General features: G+C 37.7%; 1 protein-coding gene across 1 annotated transcript in view; it reads right to left on the reverse strand.

The window, feature by feature from the left end:
* Window positions 1-2,534: 2,534 nt before the first annotated feature.
* The window catches only part of LOC134742482 (ATP-binding cassette sub-family G member 1-like), a 32,621-nt gene continuing 7,437 nt past the window's right edge, over window positions 2,535-27,718 (reverse strand). The window contains exons 2-10 of the mRNA XM_063675688.1: window positions 14,442-14,559; window positions 10,839-11,028; window positions 10,616-10,761; window positions 8,688-8,926; window positions 7,925-8,160; window positions 4,636-4,804; window positions 4,047-4,303; window positions 3,258-3,481; window positions 2,535-2,759 (exon numbers count right to left, since the gene is read on the reverse strand). Coding sequence (XP_063531758.1) covers window positions 2,564-2,759; window positions 3,258-3,481; window positions 4,047-4,303; window positions 4,636-4,804; window positions 7,925-8,160; window positions 8,688-8,926; window positions 10,616-10,761; window positions 10,839-11,028; window positions 14,442-14,559 — 1,775 coding nt within the window. The 3' untranslated portion in view covers window positions 2,535-2,563. The remainder of the gene's footprint in view (window positions 2,760-3,257; window positions 3,482-4,046; window positions 4,304-4,635; window positions 4,805-7,924; window positions 8,161-8,687; window positions 8,927-10,615; window positions 10,762-10,838; window positions 11,029-14,441; window positions 14,560-27,718) is intronic.

A 27,718-nucleotide genomic window follows, 5' to 3' on the forward strand; every position in this document is an offset into this window, starting at 1 on the left:
ATAGTAATTGGTTTTATTTCCTTTCAATATAAAGTATCCAAACGAAAACCATACAAATAAGAAACAATCTTTTAACATTTTCGTTCACAACTGGGTACAATTTACACACACACACACACACACACAAAATACGAAGCATCATAAAATGTATACTCTATTAGGTTAACTATAATAAACACTTTTCTGAAAACCGCATCAAAATCGATTCAGCCAAACGCGAAATAATCGCAGACAAACATACATACATATGAATCAAACAGAGAACCTCCTTTTTTTAAGGCAGTTAAAAATGTGTCTATTGTATGAGATTTAAGATTTAGATTGTTAATTTTGGTTATTCAATCAGTATCATATCGGAAACAGATCAAAAAAAATCTTTGTTTTACTTTTTCCTCCACAGAACACCATAACGAATATGCCCTTAAAGGGATCCCCACTATTTTAGTTACAACCTGTATACATATACAAAAATACGTGGTGAAACTGGTAAAGCTATAATAACTTTTTGGCAAAAATGACATTTTTGGTACAAGCTCTTATCGCTGATTGTATTTTTCTTTCCACAGGCAACTAATACTCATCGAAACAATTCGAACTACCCCAAACACAATTAGTTCACGTTGTTCAATCACAGAGTTCCTTGGCAACCTCCTGTCTTCATCATCAGATCAGCTCCATGTCATCATAGTATTGCATTGTCATCGGATTTACATATATGTACGCAAAATTTTAGCTCAATCGGAAATCGGGAAGTGGGACTATTTTAGCTTATTAGATTAGACAATTAGACCCACACTAACAAACTAACAGGGTAAGATAAATAAAAGCTTGTAAAAAACGATGTCAACTTGTGTCAAATACCTATTAGTCGATCCATATCCTCCCTCAACTCGAACGTTATTTTTTTTACCTATTTACCCGACTAGGTATCTACGGGATGTGATTAGAAAGGGTAAATATCACACATAAAAAAGAGGTACATACACATAGTGTAGGTGCTTAATATACAAACATGAATACGTCCATTAGGTTGCCAGTGTGCAAGTACGCTTATGTATTGTGTAAGAGCTTTTTTGTATTCACAGTGTTATTCCAATACACGATTACAAAAATATTAGTAACTAAGATATATACATTCAATTATTAATTTACATTATAAATAACATATTTAACTGATATAAAAATAAATGTAGAATCTAACAAAGTATATTTTTTGTGTTCCCGTATTTGGCACTTATGAGTTATGTATTCATACCTAATTAAGATAACGACCGTCATATTTAAAAATAAATTATCACAAAAATGTTTACAATAAGGGAAGTGTGATGTAGGTAGACTACAATAGTAGATTGTTAACCAAGGGATGAAAGGCACCCATTTCTGTCGAGGTTGTAACATTAGGTCCGAGACTGAAATGGTGCCTTTCACCCGAAACAAGCACTACTTTTCATTTCGAATACGAGGAAAATAAAATACATGTGCATTTAAAAAACCGGACAAGTGCAAGTCGGACTCGCCCACCGACGGTTCCATACTTTTTAGTATTTATTGTTATAGCGGCAACAGAAATACATCATCTGTGAAACTTATAATAACGATCCACTTTCAGAGCATGAGAAATGAAAATATTGTGTTGTTTGTTCTGCAATACATTGCCTCTTGCAAGTAGGGACATAATAACATTTATAACCACGTAAATTTCAGTGGCTTAAAGCGGAAAGCGCGCAAAGCGGACTTTTGGAAGTAAAAACCTAAAACGCTATTCACACTGATATTATTTACTTATGCCAAATGCAATTTACAGAAACATGATTACTGATGCAAGTTTTCCTTATATAAAATTCTGGTAGATACCTACCTAACCTTTTCTTTTTCCTCAACATCTTCTACCTAGTGTAATGTTGTCCCGGACCTTTGAGTGATCCTCGGGTTCGCTGGGTAACCTTTTCATCAGAATTGCGCCAGGCATTATATTTAACGACAGCGACGTCGGCGACTACTATGTGATCTTTCAATCCATATAGGAATCCAGGCCTTATTGAGATGGGGTTAGTCCGATTTCCTCATGACACCAACTCTCAAACCCACCACCAAGATATTTACAGTTATTCAGCTGTCGACGCCTTCTTTCTTGACGAATTTGTCCTTGCCAATACGAACTATTCACACCATATTTACACACTATCGCGAGCTTAAAAATATAGGCTTGTTTACTTATTTACCTAGTTATATATCGATTTTTTCAGTTCATTCAGTCTCACCCAATCTTAAAGTTACGTATTCTGTGAAGATAATACGTAGATTCGTATTTCTAGTCCATTAAAATTACGCTTAAAGCTGCAGGTAACAATCGGCAAGTCAAGTTCTTCCCACTATATACTCATCATTATCAGAAAACATAAATATGTACCTAAAGACGTCCACTGTTGAGGGAATACCCAATAATCAGACACCAATTGTTTCCTTTTTCCGCCGTTTTGCACGCACTTCTCTTGCTTAACTATTACTCCAACCTTCTGGCAGAACAACCCACGCTGCGTTTTCTTTTTTTCTCTACTATTACTTAAGAGGGTGAAATGCTCATCTTCGTCTTAATAAACCTTCCAATGATCTTGATGGCCCGGAAGGCGTAGTTGGGCGACAACCGCTGCCGCAGCAGGTAGTAGCCGGCCATGTTCATGGCGCATAGCATCAGCAACAGCACGCCTAAGTCCGTCCAGAAAGAGACCCCTGACATGCCCATCAGCTTAACGAAGTACCTAGAACATAAATTTAGTCATAAATAACAGTCTTGTAAACTTATACTGCTTTCTAACTCATTGATACTGACACCATACTTTCTACGTGAGATTTATTATTACAAGGATTGAGTTAACATCAGCAACAAGACAACAACAACAGGATTGAGATATGTAGTTAACACCTTGTAGAAAAATAACATGATGTAATGAATATACTAAATACTGAGTTGCTATTTTATTTTTCTCCCGAATATCTCTATAACTTTTAACTAATAGTTTTCATCAGCCCTAATCTAATGGCTCATAAAAGATCAACCTATGAAATTCAACTACACGGCAACAATGTCTATTGGTAACATAGATAAATTACTTCTCTGTTTTGATCTACATATCTCTACATAGGTCCTAGGAGTAGAACACGAGAGGAGAGGAGAGGAAATAGCACCTCATGCGACATTTTTATTCGCACCAACCAACAGATGGCAAGGCTTACAAACATAAAAGCAAGACACTCACTTGGCATTCTTGTACTCGCAGTAGTCTACGTGGTTGGGGCAAATGAGGTCATCCCGCGGCGGGCCGTAGATGGCTACCACCAGCCCCTCTATCCCGTAGCGCATGAAGGAACACGCGCGCGCCAGCCGCCAGAACAGCGGCGCCGGCGTGTCGCCGTATCCGATGCCGTACACCGCCAGCAACATCAGAGGCACGCTCAATGCTGGGCCCAGGAACACCGAGTTCTATAATAAAATCAAATGCACCAAATATAGTATTAAAATTACTTTAGCCAGAAAAGTCTCTTTTGACTGACAGATGTATAGTCCATAACAAATTCAGATCAAATAGTTAAATTATGAATTATTTACTACGCCTCTAGGTAGTCTAGGAAGGTATCTGCTTAGAGGTCCTCATAGATTGGTACACTTGACTTAAGAGGGAAGTATAGCTCGTACTCGTCCATACAAAAAGAGAAAACGTTTTTCCACTTTTAAACATTTTCCATTTTCCATGATTTTCTAGTATGTTATTGGCACAATGAAAAACTAGGTTTTTGGAAAATTTGCAATACTAAAAAAATATTAAAATTTTCAGATCTTTCGTGCAATTGCCTATCGCCCCATAATTAGTAAAATGGGAGTCAAAGCGCTTTGACTTCCCTTGACTCAAACAATTATTGTTCGTTCGTCCCAACTTGGCACTGTCATTATAAAAAAATATATAAATTTATAACATATATTTATTTATACACAGATCAAAGAATGATTTGAATTTGAAAAATTGAAGTCGTAAGAAAATTGTACTTACAACTACATTTAACGTTGACGATATGACCGTCCCCATAGACTCGGAGATGAGCGCCACCACGACACAAATAGACGTGAACATGAGGATCCGGTCGAGTTCCATGGGCTGCGAGGTGAGCGGGTACGTGATACAGAGGTAGAGCAGGCTGAAGGCCACGGTGGCCGGCGTGCGCGACACCACCAGTGCCGCGTAGTACGGCTTCAGCCCGTACCAGCGGTTGAAGTACTCCCGTTTCATCAATTGGACTTCTGTTGGGACTAAAAACATTTCGTTGTAGTACATTTAGTTGAAGTAAAACTTCTTTAGGCGCGACTAGAGGGTAACTCAGATTTTTATTCCGACGGAAGTAACGCTCAGTAGTGTACACACGCACCTTTATGCGGTTTACGGTGTCGTTCTGGTGGTACGCATCCTAAATGTCAATCTTTATAAGGTACCTACGTGTTATCTTATTAAAACCAGATAAAACGAGGGCTGCAGGACTAAAACGGAAATAACATGCTTTAAAGCATATTTATACTAAAATAAATAAATTTAATAGGGACTTCAAACAGCTAAACTAAAACCTTTCCAAAGTTTCAAAACTTACAAGCTAAAAGCACGGGCATCATAGGAATGTAGAACATGGCGATAATGCAGGCGTAGCAGAAACCGAAGTTGAATATGGTCTTGGAGGCGTCGTAGCCCATCCTACTGAACAGCGAACCGATGATGAAGCCCAGGAACAGGTGCAGGCCCACGCGGAGCTGCAGGTAGCCCTGAGGAACGCAGAGAAATAGTATCAACTTCCATGCTTTCGTACAATAAATAACAATTGCGAGAACATCTGGGGGAAAGAGAAAACTTCCGGGACAACTTGCCGAATTCCTCCATCAGATCAGACGACGACGAAACTATAAAATGTATAAAAGATTTAACAAAAATAGTAGGCACTCGTTTAAGGGAATATTCAGTATCGTGTTCTGATTAGGAAAAAGTAGAAGAAAATCTATGGGGCAGGTCGTCCAAATCGGCCAACAATTTTTCGCGTCAATAAAATTTTTCTTTTACTTTTTCCCAATCAGAACACGATCCCGAATATGCCATTAAACGGATCCCCAATATTTTTGGCATATTAGGTATGTATTTACAAAAAAAAAAATATATATATATATATATATATACGAACGTCGCGTTTTGTAGCTATTTAGGTACGTGAATAAATATCAAAATCCGCCCCTGATCCGAAAGTATTTCTTGACATATCGCCGCGCCGTATGTTATTCATACATACCTATCGTAGATAATTTGCAGTAAATAAGTACGTGACGTGTGACATGTGGAAAATAGTGCCGAAAGTGTAGCTCAACATTATTATCCACTTGACTATGAAATAGTACCACTTTTTAAGTGTTGAATTATTTTTTACTATGTTTGCGTTGACAAATGTTTGTATAAGTTATTACTTATTTGTATTAACCAATGCACTTCAGTAAACATTGCATATCGATACCATGTAGCCAACGTGTGTTTACTTTGGACCCTGTCCTGTCCTATGTGTACTTAGCCTGTTAACCTTTGGCTAGACACATTTAGGTTCACGTTCGTAATTTCGTAAAACACATGTCGCGGACGCGGGACGTTTTGATGTCGGTCAGCTTGAGAAGCGTTGTCAATACAGCCTCAGACTTTAATTATTGGTTCATTTAAGGTTCAAGCTTCAAGTTAATTTATCTACTCATTACTTATATTATAAAACGTCTTTATGGCTCAAATTTTTAAATCAATACGTCTGTCCACGACGGGCTCATGGAACTCCATTTTTCAAAATTTGGGTATCTGCAATTCCTGTCTTTGTCTAGATCTAGATCTTAGCAAGTGCAAAAGAGGTGAAAGTAAACAAACTTAGAAAAATATACTTATTCACAGTTATATTTTAATATTAGGTAGGTGAATAATGGCAGTGAATAATCTCGAGAGTACAGTACTACACGAGTAGTAAAGGCGAGTTAATTAATATTAATTCAAGTTGAGGCTTACAGTAGTTACAGTGTGTAATACCTAAAGTTCCTATACGCGTCGGTTGTCATTTTCCGACTTTTGTCTAGGCATTTTTAGCTCACACTAAGAGATAATTAGACTCGACAGGACATTGTCAAGAACATTTACCTAGATAATAGGAAAAACAATTACCTCGATTTTTTCCTCATTGTGGTTGAGCTAAACAAGCTTTAGTGTGCAAGACAAAGATATTATTCGCGTCTTATTTGAACATGGCGCGAACTGGAATTCTTTGTTTAATATTTACTTTTATATCTAATAACATAACAGTGTCAGTGTCTGATGTTAATAGAATTAAAACTAGTAACCTTAATCCTCGTGCTAATATTGATATAATATAATGTATATAATACCCGAGCAAGCGAAAAATTCTAAAATTCAACCAACAACAACAGCCAACAACTCAAAATTCTTTGCCACTTATTGATCAAATGCCACTTTCTCAACAGTTTTCAAGAATAAAGAGAGCCTTTACGAGCTGGTGTGGTAACAAATTAATATTGTTAAAATTATATACAGGGTGGAATTTTTAAATGGGTCAGTGAGGGCAACTACCAGATCCCGTGCTGCTACACGAAAAAGGGTACTTAGAAGACCTTCCCTCGATTTCAAATGAATGAAGATTGGCGTTTACAGATTCTGGAAAAAACATACAGGATGCGAGAAAAAAGGTAATTTTTGACAATCTTTTTTTTGATGCCAATCGATCCCATTCCTATCCAGGATCAAAAGCTTGTATGGGACCAAAATAAAACGGCTATAAAAGCCACAAATCGAGAAAAACTTTTCCCATACAATTTGTATGAAAACAAACTTTTATTTTTCACATTCTATTTTTTTATGCAAATCGATTCCATTCCTCTCCAGTTCAATAGTTTCCTAGGGGTCATCTTAAGGTAATGTACTAAAAAGCCAGAAATAAAAAAAAAACTTTTTCCATATATTTACTATGGAGAAAACGTGAAATTTTATTCACAGTTGTCTATCTCGCCAATCAGCCTTGTTACGTGTAAGGACCATAATACTGTATGAATACATTACTGTAGGACTGATGGGCGAGGTAGAAAACTGTTCATTTGATTGGTTATGAAAATTCAACGGCATCCCAATTTTATCAAATTAGTAGTTTGCCCGAATTGAGAACTCTCGATTCGCCAAAATCTACCTAGAGAGAGCTAGTTAAGTGGATAATTCAATTATAACTAAGCGCCTGAAGAATTTGGGGCTGGAAGTGCATAAGTACCTACACTTCAGTAGTATCGAGCGGGAACTGATGTCGCGAGTTGGAGCCGTAATTGTAGCTACATATGTTCCTCGGCGTGAATTAGCGCCGGCTTGCGATATAAGATAAAGATAAAAGATAAAAAATGTTTTTATTGCACAGAACGAATACAATTGTAGTACATAGTAAGTACATATCACTAGTTACTGAAAAGAGTTGGTGCATAACTGACTTGACATTCGGAGGTTCCAGGAGTCCCCGCACTAGGCTAGGCCTGTATCGCGGGAGACCAGATGTACATTTTTATGTCATGCGAGTTAACTAGAATGATATTTTTACAATTGAGGACAAAAATGAGATTCAGGTTTATATACTTGGATTAAGATAAATGCAATTTTTGGTATTACAACTATAAAGATAACTATATGTGTATCTATTATTAGTTTTTACATTATTGCTATTAAATTTGTTTCTAGGAGTTTCAATTAAATTCCTATGATACTTAGTCTAATTTAGTTAGTTTTATATCTATTACAGTTACGTGTTAAACAATTTTATAAAGTTACAGTATTTTAGTCTAATTTAGTTTAGATATGTTTGAAACACCGGTACTTACCCGATTTCTGAATGTCTGCAGCAGCATCCGCCTCAGTAGTATACAGAACTGCTGTGTTGAGGTGCTGCCGTACGTGTAGTTGTGCTCCTCGACGCCACCGGCGTTGAGCTGCTCGATGTCGTCACGGTCCGAGGCCGCGACGGCGTAGTCGCGCCAGCTCTGGCTGCGCCCGTTCTCCACCGCAGCCACCATGCGGTCCACGTGCGTCCCGTATTCGCCGCTTGACACTTCTATCACTAGAAACGAAGTTAAGTATGAATACCTACCCCAACTACAAGGTTAGAATAAGGTTAACTATTGCAAGTACAATGTTTCAGAGCAAAGTAGCTACTCGTTACTAAAATGAGAGCGTAACTACGTTTGTATGGAGAACCCCCTTATGGTTTGTATGAAGACCCTTAATGGAAAAGCAAAAGAATGCTTTATGTAAATACATGTAGGTATGTATATTTATACTGCAAAGTAACGGCTGATTAAATTAATTAGGTACCTAGTTGATTTACGTAGGATCCAAAACGTTATTTTTGCATCGTCAAGCAAACACTATAATTAGGTATAATCAATATTACCAAGCCATAATTAAACCCCACTTGAAGTCAACTTTTCTTTTTAAGACCCCGTCTGTATGATTCAGTTGAGTTATATCTAAAAGAAACAAGTAGACTCCGACCAGCAGTTACAAATGCAATAATGCCATACTTGATGTAGAACTTGGCATGAGGTGGTCGGACTCTAGGGAGCTACTTCATCGTCTTCGACGTACCAAAGTCAGCTGGGTTATAGGTCGTCGGGCATATTAGGTTGAGTTCGTTGAGGAAGGGCACGACGCCAGCCGAGGTGCCCTGGTATGCGCAGCGGCCGCCCGCCACCACGTACACGTGGTCGAACTCTGCGAACAGCCGCGCGGAGGGCGTGTGCAGTGAGCACACCACGGTGCGCCCGCCGCGCGCCACTCGCTTCAGCAGCGACACGCACGTTGAGGAAGCCACGTCATCTAGCCCACTGAAATGTGAATTTTCTTTTATACGCAGCAATATAGCGGAGATTAATCATTTGTCTAATATTGTTAAGTGCCCAACCACGCAACACACATAACAACCATAACAGCCGTTGGAAAATTCATTCGATTGTTCGCCATAAATGTCGCGCAATAAATTCCAAATTAAAACTGGTTATTCAATGGTTGTTACTACTATTATGAAGACGTTTAACAACTTGGGTTAAAAATTGCAAACCAACAGATATTTAATGGCACGATACACTATGCTCGCACGATAATAAGGATTGTCCCGTTGTCTTTTTACAAGGACTGATGCTGACTGGTAGGTATTTCTGGTTTATTTACTTTAATATTTTAATATATCATATCGTATACTCTTAAGACTTTATTTACAACATTTATCAATTATTTTATTTTGTAATGTGAGCGGGAGCGATATTTTTCCTGCAAGATCTATATAAATTTTTGCGAGCACTATGTTCAGATATATTTGCACTGTTCGGATTATTTTTATTTGCCTAGTTAATTGTTCTGTAAATTCAAGAGTGTCACTAAATTTCGCTTTTAATAATGCTAGACACAAACCCCTTTGTAAAAGTGTGGCAAAATTATATGGGTACGGGTTGAATACTTTTATACTATTTGCTTGTTATGACTTTGTGATATGTTTATTCTAATTTTCCTGCGAATACAAAATATTAGTGGCAAATCGATCGAGTGTCGCAAGAAACATTTTCTTCATTTTTGCATTAGGGTGCGTATGTGTAATATGTGTGTGGATGTGTGCATTAAAATGGTTTATTTTGGTATGAATCACTAGTCAAGGGCTATATAAATAATTCGTGTAAATAATATATGTATAATATAGTTAGGTGTTAGGTAAAGATAAAAACCGGCCAAGTGCGAGTCGGACTCGCGTTCCAAGGGTTCCGTACATAACACAATTTAAACAATGTAATTTTTATTTGAAATGTCTTTAAAAAATCCGTAGGGGTCGGATCAAAAACTAAGTAATTAAGTCCGACTCACGCTTGACTGCACGTTTCTAATAGGTTTTCCGGTGATCTATAGGTAAAGATCTATTTTGTATATTTTTGTTTCGGAGATAAAGGGGGGAATGGTCATTTTTTGCATGTTTTCTTGAATAACTTATAAACTATTTATCTAACAATTATAAAAAAATATATTTGAGATTCTCACATTTGATATGTAACACGATATAGTTTGACAAACTTTAATTTTCAAAAGTGGCCCCCGTGGGTAAAATTAATTTGTTTACGTTACATGTCCATCTTTGGGTCACAAACTTACATATGTGTACCAAATTTCAACTTAATTGGTCGAGTAGTTTCGGAGAAAATAGGCTATGACAGACGGACAGACAGACAGACAGACAGACGCACGAGTGATCCTATAAGGGTTCCGTTTTTTTCCTTTTGAGGTACGGAACCCTAAAAATAAGCTCATCTGAAAGTTTTGTATCTTAATGTGTTCATGTAAAAAAACTTTACGGGACAAGCCTTAAATTCGCCTATCTACAAGATACGTCCAATTACTTGTACAAAAGGTCCTGGTGCTAAGTACTTAATCATAGGCAAGTTTATCAACACAAGAAATGCTCATAATTATAATTTTTAAACATGCAAGATTGATGAGCTCGTAGTACATAAAACAAGAAAACAGTGCAGTACGTGGTAGGTTCATCGAGGAACACGACGGGCGGGTTGTTGAGCAGCTCCAGCGCTACGGCGAGCCGCTTGCGCTCCCCGCCCGACAGCCGTTCGGTCACCGTGTCGCGCGCCTTACTTAGCCGCAGCAACTGCACGATTTCTTCTACCTAAACAACACAGATTACAGTTGTACACAGATTATCAACGACTACGTTTAGATAGAGTCTACATGACGTATACTTACAATAACCCCTTTCTTTTTCCTGCTGACTTCAGACCCCAGCTTGAGGTCCGCCGCGATGGCCATGGCCTCCTTCACGGTGATGAGGGGCTGCAGCAGGTCCTCTTGCATGATGTATCGAGACAGTTTGCGGAACTGCCGCAAGTTTCGGGGCTCGCCGTTCGTGCATATCTGCCCGCTAGCGCCTATTACTCTGTCAAATTCATTAAGAAATACAAATTTTTATTCTCAAAAACCAAAAAGGGAAACTATGTAGTCAATACGAAGTAAAATTTTATGAAAAAAAAGGCGTAAGTATTCATGTTAAAAACCAGGTTTAGAGATAGATACTTACTCTTTATTTCACACCTCAAAAAAAGTCACAGTTACAAAAAAAGACAAGACACAAGTAAAGATAGATGCAGACAAAACAGCCGGTCTTTATGTATCATCATTAGGGTGGTTCACGTTTGTATGGGAAAACTTTAAACTCTAGCTAGAAGAAGCGGCCCCTTTATTTTATTACACTTATTATGTTGATAAAATACGCCATACGCGTTAATAATAATAGTTTTGTAACCTTATTTAAACTACAAGGGGGTGCTCAACCACTTTGAAATTTATTAACGTTGTATGAAATCCAAAAAATAAAATATATTTTTTTAGATTTTTATTTAAGTATCTGAATTCTAAAGTAAAGTTATAAACCACATATTCAACGGCTTTGCTGGAGCCTTCCGGCGTCCTCAGGGACGATGGTAAGAGGCCGGACGGAATGTCATTGATTCCGTGGGAGATGGGGCGGGTGTTGGTGTGGGACGCTACTTGCGTGGATACACTAGCCCCGTCCCATCTTCATGGCACTTCCGTCTCACCAGGTGCGGCTGCGGATGCGGCTGAGCGGAGAAAAAGGGCCAAGTACAGCTGTGTCGGCCAAGAATATCTTTTTACCCCTTTTGGTGTGGAAACACTCGGCCCGTGGGGTCCCGGTGCCTGAGATTTTTCGGAGCCTTATCAAAGAGGCTGGTGGAAGTGACTGGGGATCGTAGGGCTGGCAGCTTCCTCGCACAGCGCATTAGTATTGCAATTCAGCGGGGTAATGCTGCCAGCATCTACGGCACCTTGCCGAGGGGTGAGTTTTTATTTTAGTTAAGGTTTAGGATAGGTAGTATATTTTAGTTACGTTTAGTTTATAAGTTTTGTTACTATAATATTTTTATTTAATTTGTTCCAATAAAATGTATTATATTACTACATAATATAGACATATTGCTATATAAGTTAATGTTTGGTTGATTATGGTGTATTAATATTAATAGGCCTATTCAAATAGTGTGAAAACAGATACTTACTTAAATAACACTAAAAAATATGTGATTTCTTTTTATTTTTGGATTTCATACAACAAAAAATTTCAATGTGGTTATAAAGTTACAAAACTTGGGCATAATAAGTGTAACAACATAAGAGAGTTAGATACCCGTCGGAAAATAAAAAAAAGTTTTTTGAACCACCCTAATCATCATCAATATCATCATGTATATTTTTTACCATAAGTAGGTATGATTTACTGAAAACTAAGATGATGTTAGGTATTGTTTTTTTATATCTACAAATTAGCATAAACAAAACATGACGCAAATAATTTCCTTGTCACACACTTCAGGTATAACTTCCTGATCAAGTACGACAAGCACGTATATTAGACGTAGGCATCGTAACATGACGTCATTTTGTAATTTGCTAAATAAAGCTTAGTTGCGTTATACAAGTTGCCGAAATGAAGATGCTGAGGTAGATGTGCGGCGTTACCAGGCTCGACAAAATCCGCAACGAGTACGTGCGAGGCAGCCTGGCCGTGCGTGACATCGCCGACAAAATGCAGGAGAGTAGGCTGCGATGGTATGGCCACGTAAGGAGACGACCACCAGACTACGTTGGAAATTTAGCACTATCTACTATTTTCCATCCCCGGTAATAGAGGCAGAGGTAAACCGAAAACAAGATGGAAGGAGTTATGGAGTAGGATGCTAAAAAGATATGATTGAGTGAAAAGTATCTGAAAACGATGACGAAGTGGAAGCGAAAGATACGGAAAGCTGACCCCATCACCATGTGGGATATATAGCTTGGAAGAGAGAGAGAGAGAGGGCTTAGTTGCATCAAAAAATAGAAAAGTAGAAAAATCTGTGAAGCCATTGAAATCAAGAAACATAGAAATTTCAATCGAGACGAAGGTTTTAAGATCTCATCCACATGGAACCCAGTCATTAGTAAGTGTAAGCGAAACCAAATATCGAAAGTTGAAAAATCGAATATTGTGAGTGTTGTGTGTCGGCCCGGTAACATCCCTAGTGCGCAAAACGTTCAAGTTAATAAACAAGACCAAGTGCGGGTAGTTCGAAAAACTCGCGCGCCTAGATGTTGATGTCAACTTTAGCCAGTCTTCTCCGAGACCACGGGGACAACGCCGTCCTCGAAACGTCGGAGGTAAATTTAAAACTTATTTTACGCGATTAAGTCCCGTCGTTGTAAATAATAATTTCAAAAGAAATTTTAATTTAGCCTTAACTAATAGTTCAGCGGCCAGATGGCCTAAAACACCATTCGATGTGACTGGACAGTATACTACCGACAAGTGGTATCGTCGTGTTCGGTAGACTACTGAGTACGAAATAACAACTTGTCACTTTCTAAGAGTGTGGGGAGGATAACTGTGACGTCACAAAACCGGCAGTACAAAGCTTTTGCTATACCACTTGTCGGTAGTATACTGTCCAGTCACATCGAATGATGTTTTAGGCCATCTGGTCGCTGTACTATAACAGATAAACAAAGTAATGATACATTGCGTGCTGAATTATTTTATAAGTAAACATAAATGTATTTTTTCTTAGTAAAACCAATGGAAGTTAATTAAATTGGGCCTATACTAACTACCCATACAATACATATTCTATGGGTAGAAAATAGGTTTTTGATCCGACCACATGGTCGTATCAAAAACACACGCTGTAGGTATATTATACGGTGTGTAAATTCAATACGGGCAATAAATGTTTATTTTATTGCCCGTGTTGGACTTACAATCTAGTTTCGTTATAAAATTTATCCGTGTAATCATGAATTAAGTTTTTTTTTTTAAGTTACACTTAATTATGACCCCGTAATTTTTTTTTTTAATTTACCGAGCAACAATGTACTGCAAACATTACGAGACATAACATGACATAATCGAAATTAAACTACGAGTATAACCGCCGCGGGCACTCGAGCCTGAGTAAAGGACTCCCGACGAGTCCGAAACATGTCGCCAATAGCGACTAAAAATACTAGTGATTGTAACCGTAGTCATCTAAATATATGACATAACATTACGAGATACGTGATTTTTATAGTAAGAAGCGTTGACAGTAAGCTGTGTGTTGCTTTACATTGCGGGCCGAAATATTTTGTATGCTTTATATTTTTATTGTATTTCCGAAAAAAACATATCTCAATATAGGTGCTTCTTAGGTCCTATGCTAACCACCGTTTAAATATTAGCCCATATTGGATTTACACACTGTATTTATCAGATATGATTATAGCTTTTTTTTACTTCGAATAAATGTGCTTAATCTATACCTGTATCCAGCTAGTATGTTAAGCAGCGTGCTCTTGCCGGCTCCCGAGGGTCCGAGGATGGCCGTCAGCTGCCCCGAGCGGAACTCGCCGGTGATCCCGCGAAGGATAAGCTTAGAACCTGCCGGCAAATAAGGTTAACATTTAAATAAAGTGTTTTTATTTTTTCTTCTAGGGTTACCAAAATGGTAAAAAGGAACCGGCTCGTCCATCTGTCTATCATATCGCTTTTTTAATAATATATAAACACGAATACGCTAAAGTCATAAAACAGCTTTAAGAATAAATAGTTACGTGTATTTATTGGTATCGACTAGCAATTATCATGGGTTGGCAAACAAAATTTACAATGTAACAAATATACATTATATGTAAAACAACTTTTTTTTTTTTTTTTATGTGATGTTCAGCAAACGAGCAGACGAGCCGCCTGATGGGAAGCAGTCATCGTCGCCCATGGACGTAAGCAACATCACAGGAGCCACTTAAGCATTGCCGACCCTTGAGAACCCTAAATACCCGCTTCTTGAAGAATCCCATGTCGTAGCACAAAGGAAATACCTCAGGAGGCAACTCATTCCACATTCTGCACGTTCTGGGAAGAAACGAGCGGGATGCCCGCTTATTCATGGTGTGCCATGTGTCTAAGAAGTGAGGATGAGCTTTGCTCCTTTGGCGGGAGGTGCGGTGATAGAAACGAGACGACATTAACAACATTTCGATATGTCAGGTAATTATCCGAGAGTTTTGTTCACGTTATTATTTTGATCACATGGATTAATTTCCTTTAGCAGTTTTAGATATTTTATAAAAATCCCCTCGGAATCTTATGTTTTTTTGTATGTTGTTTATTTATTAGTAGTATTCTATCAAGCGTTGTGGCGGGAAATTTCGAGTAATGACCGAGGTACAGTCAGCATCCATTAGATACAACCTTATTTCTATGGTAACAAAGGTGTTTTACGATACATATAGGTATAATTTGTGGTTTACCACCCAATGGTATTGTATTCTCTTGAGAATCTTTGAGTAAACAAGCTCAATTCATAAAATTAACACTAAAGCACTAAAAGTTCTTAGGCTGACTGGACCACTTCGTGATCACTATCTAATCTATCTATTATCATCATCATCATCATATCAGCCCTTTATCGCCCACTGCTGAGCATAGGCCTCTCTTCCAGTACGCCACTTGTCCCGGTCCTGAGCTAATCTCATCCAGAAGTGACCCGCAAGCTTCCGGATGTCGTCCACCCAACGAGCCGATGGACGCCAGGGGCTTCTTTCATTCAAAAGCGGTCACCATTCCGTTAACATTTTAGTCCACCTGCCATCACTCTGCCTAGCAACATGTCCCGCCCAACTCCATTTTAGTTTGGTAATGGCGAAACCAACGTCTTGCACCTTGGTGCGTCGACGGATCTCGACATTCCTTACTCGATCTTGAAGCTTGATACCGAGCATGGCGCGCTCCATGGCATCATAGAAGTGAATATCTATTTGGTGCTGAGTCTACTGAATATTGGTTTAAATACCTAAAACTAACACATGATTGTAATTTGTATCTAACAAATCACTTCTCTTCTTAGGTCGATTTAACCTCCACGTGAGGCGAAAACCAAGAGATTTGCACGATATTATAAATTTTAGGCACTGCAAGGTCCCGTTGCTAGCACGCGATAAAATCAGCTCTCAACCGTCAAGGTTATGCTATAATGTACTTATAACATCGAAAGGCACGAGAAAGCAGCCGCTGTTTTCTTTGTACACTTTCAGCACTAATAATATTTTTAAATATTATTCTAAAAATCTCATTCATTTCATTGTGAATAAAACCAAACAAAGGACGTCAAGGCAATTATTTCGGTAGTCATGCACTATTTTCAAAAGCACTGAGTTCTGCAACTGGTCACGATGAATGTCAAATATAATTCGCAGATTGCTGTAAATTGTCCATATTTACCTCAAGAACTCAAGTAAACCGGAGTCAAGGCTCGGCGGATACTTTTTACCGCGAGTTCGCGACAGTCATCCTATTATCTGCATTGTACATGTATGCCTTACGTATTTAGGTACCATGAAAACAACAACAATTATCGCAAGAAACCGGAATGATCATGTTGTCATCGACCAAAAAATGTTTTAAGGCCCTGTCTGTACCTATAGATTCTGCCTTTCTTTTTTTTTCTTTCTTTTTTAAGTATTTCAAAATCCTATTGTGTACAATATTGAGTATAATTTGCAAATAAATCAAAACAACTGTAATTACCCATACTTTGACAAGAAACGAAATTAGAAAATATAGTCATTTTCTAATTTCATTTCTTGTCAAAGTATGGGTAATTACAGTCAGTAACTTAAAAAAAACCGGCCAAGTGCGAGTCGGACTCGCGCACGAAGGGTTCCGTACCATTACGCAATAAACGACAAAAAAATCACGTTTGTTGTATGGGAGCCCCACTAAAATATTTATTTTATTCTGTTTTTAGTATTTATTGTTATAGCGGCAACAGAAATACATCATCTGTGAAATTTTCAACTGTCTAGCTATCACGGTTCATGAGATACACAGCCTAGTGACAGACAGACGGACAGACAAACAGACGGACAGACGGACAGAGGAGTCTTAGTAATAGCTTTACCCTTTGGGTACGGAACCCTAAAAAAACAAGTGTTGTGCACGGTTTGATTACATTTTGATTACACTTTATTATAGCACTACCTATTATACAAATCTTGTTAAAATAGGCTAGTAAACTTTGGACTATTATGTATTCATTATCTCGTAGGTCATTGTTAAACCTGAAAAACTTCTGACTGACTGAATTACAGATTAGTGATCATTCGCGGTAACAGTCAGCAGCAGAAGTAGCGGAGTTTTTTAAAAATCGTACTGCTTTTCTAAAACACAATACAGATTAGCAATCTTGTAGATTTTCTCTAGGGAATTCATCGATTCGAATCCAGATTTTTTCACTTTCGCTCGATAGAAAAATATCACGAACATATGTAGGTCTAAAACGCACTTTAAAACATGGTAACAATTTATGCACAAAAGCTAAAAATATGAAAATTGCTTCTTAAAATGCGCAATTTTATTCAAAAGGAAACTCATCGTTGTTTTTAAATCATTCAAGACCCGGACCCCTATTAAACCGCGGGCCAGGAACAGATTTCCATGACCAATCGCCTCCCGGGCGAAAACTCTTATAGTGGCTAAGGCCGTTCCATCGGTTTGCCGCTGTCACTGTCACATTTCGCAAGAAAGAACGGGAAAGATCATGCGCGCCAAGTGTCCATTTTGATCGAATTTTGACGATTTTTATTTATTTTAAAAACGTTACTATCGAAATTCGAAAGAGAATTAAGATTGTTTTTACTTCTTTTTTTGTTTATAGTAACACATAATAAATAACCGAAGTTTGATTAAAAGTCCGAGTTAGAGGTTACTTTGGGAATTAATTGTATCGAGCGAAGTGTCATAATTCGTGTATCGGAAGCTATGTTATTAAAGATAATATAGTCAAGAACTACATATATTTTTCCACGTCTACGAATATCAACGCCTCTTAGAAAAACATAATCATATAAGGAGATTTTTCACCTTCTGGCTCAGGGAACCGCCTTAACGGCTATGTATGATGAACCCTCGTGAACGTCAGCTGCCGCTCCGTTGGTGGGTTGAGGAATAGCAGCAAATAAAGTCTATAAAAAAATTTTGTTATCGCCTCCCGCTTGATACTTTGACAGATGATAGTTTAGATGCTATTGTTAATAAAACAAATCGTCAGCCGGTTGTATCGCGGTGGAAAGACCGTGTTACGCGTTTCGGTGGCTGCCATTCCTCAACCCACCAACGGAGCGGCAGCTGAAGTTCACGAGGGTTCATCATACATAGCCGTTAACCGCTATACGAGTTTTCGCCCGGGAGGCGATGACTGACTAAATTTGCACCTGGCACGCGGTCTATATTGGTTTTGAAAGACCTATCCAATGGGAGGTACCCTAAAAAAATATTTTTTGTAGTTTTTTATTTTACCGTTCTGTCGCCATGCATGATTTGTGTATCCATGCCAAATTGCAGCTTTCTAGCACTAACGATCACGGAGCAAAGCCGCGGACGGACAGATGGACATGGTGAAACTATAAGGATTTCTATTCTAGGTGACTACGAAACTGTTAAAAGTGGCAGGCATTGTCAAAGACAATAAAAGCGCGATCATGTTAGAGCCACAGAATTAGAGTTAGACCAAGATAAGTCTGCAACGATTTTGATAGCAGCGTTATTTTAAACGACAAACTTCTATGAAATTATGACGTATGTATAAATAACACTTACACTGTGTGCTATCAAAATCGTTGCACTTATCTTGGTCTAAATTTACCTACTATTAAAATCTTCTGTCAATAGAAATTTTGATATTTGAAGGCGCGATTAGCGTGACCGATTTTAATTTTGGATTTTAATAACAACAAAGCTCCATCAAAAATACACGTTTCTGATACAACATGATGATAACCTACCTAGTTGCATAACTTGACTGCTTCAAACACATTCAAATCACGTTGGATATCCAAAAATAAAACAATTTTCCTATACTTAAGGTGGAGCACGCAGTATTATGTATGTAAAGCCATGGAAAACAGAGGTAATATTATGGTGTGTAAGGAGGCCAAGGACGAGAGTAGTGAACTCGCTGAGACTGATGTGTCACCGTGATAAGTAGAACGAAATATCACAGAAGCAACATCTAAGGTATGGTTTGCAGATATAGGTGTATGTCGGGCATTTAAACACAAGTTTCGCTGTTTTACTGCGAGTAAAAGTATAAACAAAAATAATGCATGACGTTAAACCCCACGCTAAAACGTATTAAGTAACTATAAAATACTATTTTTTGTGTTAATAAAGGGGGTGACAGCCGGGCCAAGTTGTACTCATACTGCCGTCGGGTAGGTGAAAACAATATTATACCTACTCTGATCAATAATATAGTTACTATCAACTTTTCATACTAGTATTTATACATGAACAATCGAAATTAAACCGTTGTGAGACATAGTAACATTAAATAACTACGCAGCCGCAGTACGCGATACACGGCCGTCGTGAACGCTGCTCGCACTGTTAGTGCTTGAGAAAAGAGACTTAGGCTCTCCGAAACATGTCGCGCGAGTGACTAAAAACAAGTGAGTCTAAACCGTGAAATTATTTAATACCTATTTATACATGTTCATACTTAGGATAGGATATTTTGACGCTTGAACTATAGCTAGCGAATTACCTCGGTTAAATCCTCGGAACACTGTTTAGTTTATTAAGCTGATACACGGTTTTCAGTTTTTCACCCTTCGATGGTTACACATAACAAATTATGATGTTTTCAAATTATTCCTAACATTGTTAGGGTTCCGTACCCAAAGGGTAAAAACGGGACCCTATTACTAAGGCTCCGCTGTCTGTCTGTCTGTCTGTCCGTCTGTCACCAGGCTGTATCTCATTATGAACCGCGATAACTAGATAGTTTAAATTTTCACAGGTGATGTATTTCTGTTGCCGCTATAACAACAAATACTAAAAACAGAATAAAATAAATATTTAAGTGGGTCTCGTCCCATACATCAAACGTGATTTTTTGCCCTTTTTTGCGCAATGGTACGGAACCCTTCGTGCGCGAGTCCGACTCGCACTTGGCCGGTTTTTGGTTATCGTGCCACTAAACAGGGCGATAAATTTTTGCCTATAGCCGACATCAATCTATTAACATAAACACAATTGTACCAGAGGTTAACCAGATTCAAAGAACGTAAACGAGGAAATTTTTGCAAACAGTATTTATAATTTATAAACTCAATGTATTCGAATTTACCCGTGGTTTTATGTGCATTACAATAGTGTTGTTTTCATTACGATATTTTCCAAAATAAGGTTTAGTACAGGTAACCTGCAAACTTCTTTTCTTGGGCAAATGACGTGTGATTGCCGGTGAGTAAGGTTGCCAGACCTCAATGAGGGTGCGGGGTGCTAGGGGCAGCAACGCGCATGTAACACCTCTGGAGGTTGCAGGCGTCCATAGGCTACGGTGACCGCTTACTATCAGGCAGGCCGTATGCTTGTTTACCACCGACGTAGTATAAAACATACCTTGACAGCGCAAACAGGAAAACAATATGCTAACTTCACTCCATAATGCTCAATAAAATCTTCATAAGGCTAGTAGCTATGGGCTGAAACACCAAAAAACCGGACAAGTACGAGTCGGACTCGCCCACCGAGAGTTCCTTACTATTTAGGATTTGTTGTTATAGCGGCAACAGAAATATAATTATAATCTGTGAAAATTTCAACTGTCTAGCTATCACGGTTCATTAGATACAGCCTGGTGACAGACAGACAGACAGACGGACAGCGGAGTCTTAGTAATAGGTCCCGTTTTTACTATTTGGGTACGGAACCCTAAAAAGAGGATATTCAAAGTTTTTTGCGAAAAACCTATAAAAAAATGCCATTTGATAGGAAATGGTTCGACAAACAATAATTGTGGTATAATATTTTTCAAAATAATGCATATTTAAAGCAGAAAAAAAAAGTCTGTTTTTTATGCTGTATGGAACCTAAAAATAGGTACCTTTTGTTGAAGCAACTTTTAGTTGTTCCGGCTTTCTAACCTTCAGGACTTCATTTTCATACTTGTATAGAGTACAAAATGATCAGCAGCCTACTTCTGTAGAACAGAAAACTTTTTTATATTAATTAAGTAAGTAATTCAGCCCCGCTTTCACATACTTTTTCAATTCACCATAACTTATGAAATCTTTAAAGCACTAAGTATTCTTATTTACTATGTATATTCAGTTATAAATGTTATAATACTATATACTGCCTATGTTAATTGCTTAACCACAACATGATGAACGAATTTAACTTGGATATAAATATGTATTTATCCTTCGCATTTTCCTGATTACATAATTAACTGTAATAATTTCATCAGTTGACAAGGAACGCCATCATGTTAACGAGGCAGATATGATCTGCGGGCGCATTCTGATTGTAATAACAGGTTATTAATTTGATCTGGATTTGTTAAAAATACGATCTGTAAATACCAAAAGTGACGTTTCTGGTTGAAAAAATGTTACTTATGTCAAAATCATAACACTTTTTTTGCGTTGCCGTAGTCGGGTAAAAACACAATAATAAAGGGAGCCCCTTACTATCACCTACACCATGTATTAAATATTATAAATGTTATTATTATATTTTACCTGACAATAACTCTATAGTTACCTACTTACAACCTAATGATGTGTAGGGTCCTGGAAATTCCTATATTTAGAAAATGGGAGTCCTGCAATCCGCCGACATCGGATATTGATATATTATATCAGTGACAAAAAGGAAATTCAATCGATCCAGTGATGTGTTTGATGTATCCATCATACCTCCGTCCGTGGCCACTCGGAGACTATCACTGTAAGTACATTTTACTGCTCTGAACGTGGAAACTATAATATGCTTTTTAGAATTTATATCAACGATTAAAAAGAAACAAAATTCGATAATACCTAATTGGCTAAATTTGAACCGATAATCGTGCAATTCTATTTTTAGTTGGAATGGACAGTCAAGAAATGCCAAAGGATGTCCTTTATGGGGAATATAAGACGTGCAAAACTTTATATTAACTTTTATACCACACCACCATCCTCACTCGCGTTTTAACCGCGGTCCCACTGCTTTGACTCACAGTGGGTCCACGGGTATTTTTTTTACCCGTTGTCCCACCGTTCTAAACAGTGTTCGCCAGTGGGTCTACGGGTAATTAATTTTTACCATGGTACCACCGCACTGTTTCTTTTCCAAAAACATTTCCTTCACTACTTAACTAGACGCGGGGCTCCTGTTTCTGAGTGGTTTGCCCTTCGGGCATCTGAAGCTACCTAACGAACCTAACCTACTTACCTACTTACGGTTTTTTCCCCAAAGTGTAATGTTTTACGGACGTCACACTAAATCAAGATAGGTAGGTTTGGTTCGTTAGGTAGCTTCAGATGCCCGAGGGGCAAACCGCCCAGAAATAGGAGCCCCGCGAAGCTCCGAAGGCTCCGTCTAGTCAAGTTATGAAGGAAATGTTTTTTGAAAAGAAACAGTCCGACGAACTCCAGATTTGATGGACACCCCAGCGTTTTCCATAGTTTTGATAAGCAGCGCGACGTGTGGTAAATTAAAGAACCAATTCGACCAAAATGCCGCAGCAAATTACAAACGGCGCTATTAATGTCATAAAGTATTTTACAAAATGCGGACTTTATAATTTGCCTTCGGCATTTTACAAACGGCGGATTCTTACATAATGCCTGCGACATATACACGACCTTATTGCCCATATATAATAAAAATAACCGCTCAGAAATAGGAGCCCCGCGAAGCGGGGCTTAGTTAAGTTATGAAGCAAATGTTTTTGGAAAAGAAACAGTGCAGTTGGACCATGGTAAAAATAAATAAATTAAGGTATTGTATATGTTACGGGCAACTTGATAACTGGTCACTATGAATAATGACTGGTCTTTATGCATAATGCCCGCATCAAGAGGGCAATGTAATTAAAACTGCATGAATTATCACCGGTCAGTAAGAATAATGACCACCCTACCTTGGGCAATGTAATAAAATAGATGAGCTGTAGTGTAGGTTTAGTTCAGATTAAGATAAAAATAAAGGGTTAGGGTTAGGTTAGAATTGCAACCCCCCACAGAAATAAACTGCTTCCACCACGACGAATTTATCACATTGCTCGGCTAGAAGTAGGGAAGTATTCATACTGCCCGGTCCAAGTGATAAATTCAAGCTATTTCAAACCTTGATTTATTAAGTGGACAACGAGCCGTCGGGCACTATTAATATGGACCGGCCAAAGTAATAAATTTATCAGTTTGCCCGACGCTCCTCGGCATTGTTCATAATGACCATTTTAATCAAGTTGCCCGTAACATATACATATTTTTCGCCTTTGTCCGTATCGATATTTTTAGACGTGCCTGTATACTCGTAATAGAAGTAATAAGTATATTCAAGCATGACCGCTTGCGTAGTTCATTCATCCGCTTCGCATTCGGTTCAAGTCATGTTAGTTTATTCGTCTGATGGCCTCACTTTGCCGTATTGTGTAAATACGGTTCTGCACCTCTTTTTTCCTACACTAAGGAAAATTATGCAACAGGGAAATACGTTGAAGTATATAGGCGACGTCATAAGTATACAGAATTTTTATTCCAATTTAATGTAGCTTACCTGCAAGAGCCATCAAAATTTGGTGAATTTTAACAGACTAAGGAAGACATGGCAAAGGTTTTTTGGACACGTTGGTTGCCATTAGTGAAAACTGTTGTACCTAATAATTTTATAAAACAAGGAAATTTTGAACTTCATGTTAGATTTACTGTTAGGTATAATTTCAAAATAATATTTTAGTACTGTGACTGCATAGGTTGCCATTCAGCTAAACCACATCCATCTTAAGTTGCGCTAACTTTAAACGGTGGTTCTGCATAGATCGCATTTCCGAGCTAAGTCACGTGCAGTAAGTTCGTCGACCCCTCTCAGAAGCCCTAATCAGTGTCTTAGCGTCCTTGGCGGGCAGACTCGAGTCTGGCAACAGAAAGCTAGTTCCTTGCGCCACAGCCGGTGAGTGCAACGCGCCGGTGCACTCTACATATGACTACGGTATTCGTCTCCTTACAGAAATATATCCCTATAAACCTTTAAATTTACTTAACACCTAATTAGTATTCTTTTTTTTAATAATTTGGTCTTCCATAATCAGTTGTGTTTTGCTCTCAACACAAAAACAAAGTTTTGAGGCAACGAAAACTACCTACTAGTATTTAAATCGATATTTTGGCTTTATAAGCCTCTGCTTATAGATATACATAATGTCAACCCGACAGATTTTAAAGGTGTATTCTTGACCGCATTTAGAGACTAAAGTGTCGTACAAAGTTTTCTGAAATCGGTCTTGTTTTAGAGTTGTTGTAAAAATATGTTTCTCCTTTTTTAGCTGCAACGCTGCCACTACCCGACTTGGTTTAGACATATACCTACTGACAAACATTAGAGTTTTAAAGGAAACTTGCAATTTGTAGATATCTGTAATAAATAAAAACTTTACTTATTCGTTGTAATGTCTTTTTTTCGCCATGATATATAAATAAACAACGTGTCATAAAAGAAACCCCAAATTATTATTTTTATTTTCTCAAATATTTTATTTTTTGCAGAATTTGACCAAAACTCATAAAATTTTTTGCTCCTTATGACCTCGGAAATGCGTGGTTCAAATCTGACGGGTTTTATTAGCCCACGGTGTATAGGTATGTATAATTATTTATTAAGCAGGTGAGCAAGTATACATCTACTCTTAAAGGATGGACGGAATATTAAAATAACGGAAGTTAAGTTACACATTAGACTTTTATCTAACAGGCTGTGGTGTTGTAGCTCCTAAATGATATTTTTTTAATGAAAAAATAGAAGTTAACATTTTATAGGTACTATGATTCAAATGATTGTTTACTTCCTTCCTATGATGACTAAATGTCGCTAGTTTTTGTTTAGTACGCTTCACGTCATGCTGGGAAGCAAAAATATGACCAGAATTTTGGGGAAAAAATGTGTTAAAGTACGTAAAATCCTTGTTGATTATTTCGACTAGTGCAAGTATTTTTAGATGGTATATATTTTACATGGTGGTGATGCTAGTGTCTAATTCTAATGGTATTTTTTGCTTTTGGTGCAAAGAATACGGTTGTAGTTTTGTTATAACCTAAATAAGGATGAAGCTCGAGTCTCAACTTGTTTTAATTTTAGGCGTGGTCTTCTCTCCTGGATGGAAAGGACAGATGGCAAGTTCAAGTCGGGGTGGCCCTATGGCCGTGAAGGTAGATAGTGATGAAGATGTATCTATCACGGATAGGGTATACCGAAGGTTATCAGATAGCAGTGACAATGTCCCCCTATGCATAATAACGATAAAAAAAAGAAAGTAGAGTTAATTGAGAAAGATAAATACTGCGGGTATGGGAAAAAATATAACGAGATTTACGAGCCTCTTTTCACCCAAGATTATTATGAGTGCGCTGTTTGCTGGCCTAAACGGGGTCTTGAGAAAAAAAGGCACATGGGAAATTAAAATTAAAACTAAACATATACTAAAGTAAAGAGTTAATTTATGGCCATTTCTCCTGTAATGTTGTGGTCATCACTCCCGGATACCCCGGGAGAGATGGCCAATTGTAAATAGGTTATGAATGGGGAGAGAAGGTATGAAAGGGGGGTGAGATGGGTTTTTAGGGCTACTGCTACAAAAATAATGTATTCCAATTTAAAATGCAGCTATAGTAATACTCATAATAAAAAAAAAAACGATCCAACAATATTCCAAAATCACCTTTGTATGAAAATCCATCTCACATCTCACCCTAATTACGAGGGACTACGGGGTGAGGTGGTTTTTCCTGTTTATCGTCAAAGATCTGAAAAAAGACCCAAAATAAAATAAAAACTAAAATACAAACGTCCGGAATACTTATTATATACACCATTCAGTTTGCATATGTAAAAATAAAATGTTATCGAGTTTTGCTCCTACTCACCCCATTTTACGGTACCCTGAACTTACCCTAGATAATTACTACAATCTCAGGAGAAAACCAAAGCATACTTTCTATGAAAACACGTCATCAAGTAATTAATGTCCGTTATTGGTGTTCCCGTTCCACTGACTGGAGAAGAAAATGTTCTGGCGCTTTCTATTACGATAAGGACTATCTTAGGACAGTATGGAGCAAAGCAAATGTAATGGGAATAGCACGGTGCTCTCACGTGCGCGTCTTTCGCCGTATCCAGGCCGCGCGGCCCGTGCTAGAGGCGATTTAGTGAGGCGAGCGAGTCGCACTATCACTATGCAATGCATGGTCGTTTTCGCGATAGCTACAAATTTCCACGATAGTCATTTACACGGTAATAATTTCAAGTTATATGAATAATAATTCATTTATGCATGTTTTTTTTTACATTTTAAACAATGTTTGCTGTAAAATTACTTAACTGTTTGGTACAATTTATTCTCAACTTTTCAATGAATCCTCGCCAAATAATTGCACATTTTTACACATATACAATTATAATTTTTTTTTACTCGTAGATACTAGGTACTATTTACAATTATTATCTTGCGGGCTCGCTTGCCTTCGGGCATATGTATCCTACTATAGATGCTTTAATAATGCTAATCATACTTAGAGCGATTCAGTTCACTTCCAAGGCTTCTAACATTGACATAGATTGAACAATTATGAAGCATTTATTAATAACTACAATCTATTTAAATGCTAAGGCTTTGCTTGTATGGCGGCTTTGTGACGTGCTTAAGATTGATTGATCGTGTTAGCTTGTCATTTTCCTCTGACCTGACTTTTTTCCATTAACTATGGGTAATTTTAACTAGTCTCTTCACTCGTCCTCGTATTAAGATAATCACCGACACACACAGACACACACACACATACACACACACACACACACACACACACCTTTTGTGACGCAGGTAACAAAAGGTTGTGACATGACAAAATTCAGTATAACAAAGATAATTTTGTCAGAGTGGTATGGTTTTTTATTAAACTTTGTACGGTATTTTTATTACATTGATTACATTATCGATATCAGGGTCAGAGCCAACATCGTGGTAAGTCAAGCCAGTCAAATAAATATTTAAATATATACCTGCTTTACCTTTACTGATTTGATATCCGATATTAAAGTCGACATATTTCATTATTTCTCTCGTTAGCTCCGAAACCGATATGGTTTCACTTCATTTCATTTATTTACTGCAATTCGTGGTACATATAGGTGTTATAATCATTTTAATTAGCTCCATGCATGAATTTATTTTTATTTTTGGATTCATAATTTATATCGTTGGAACACCGGAAATGATAAAAATACTTTTGTAAACCTTAACATTATTTTATAATTTTTTTTATTAATATGTTGAAAATTTTTGAGCGGTTGAAACGCTCATAATTTTTGGCGCGAATTCGACAGAGCGTGATGACGTCACACGTTGGGCGGCCCAACTGACGTTTGCTACTAATGACACTAATCTGTCGAACGCGTGACGTCACGTGGCGTTTCGAGCGTTTCGCTCACTAGCTTTTCGCGGGCAAATTTTTGTACTTTTTATTTATAATTTTAAGTAATTAAATGGTAATTT

The sequence above is a fragment of the Cydia strobilella genome, chromosome 1, assembly GCF_947568885.1.
Source record: "Cydia strobilella chromosome 1, ilCydStro3.1, whole genome shotgun sequence".
NCBI lineage: Eukaryota > Metazoa > Arthropoda > Insecta > Lepidoptera > Tortricidae > Cydia > Cydia strobilella.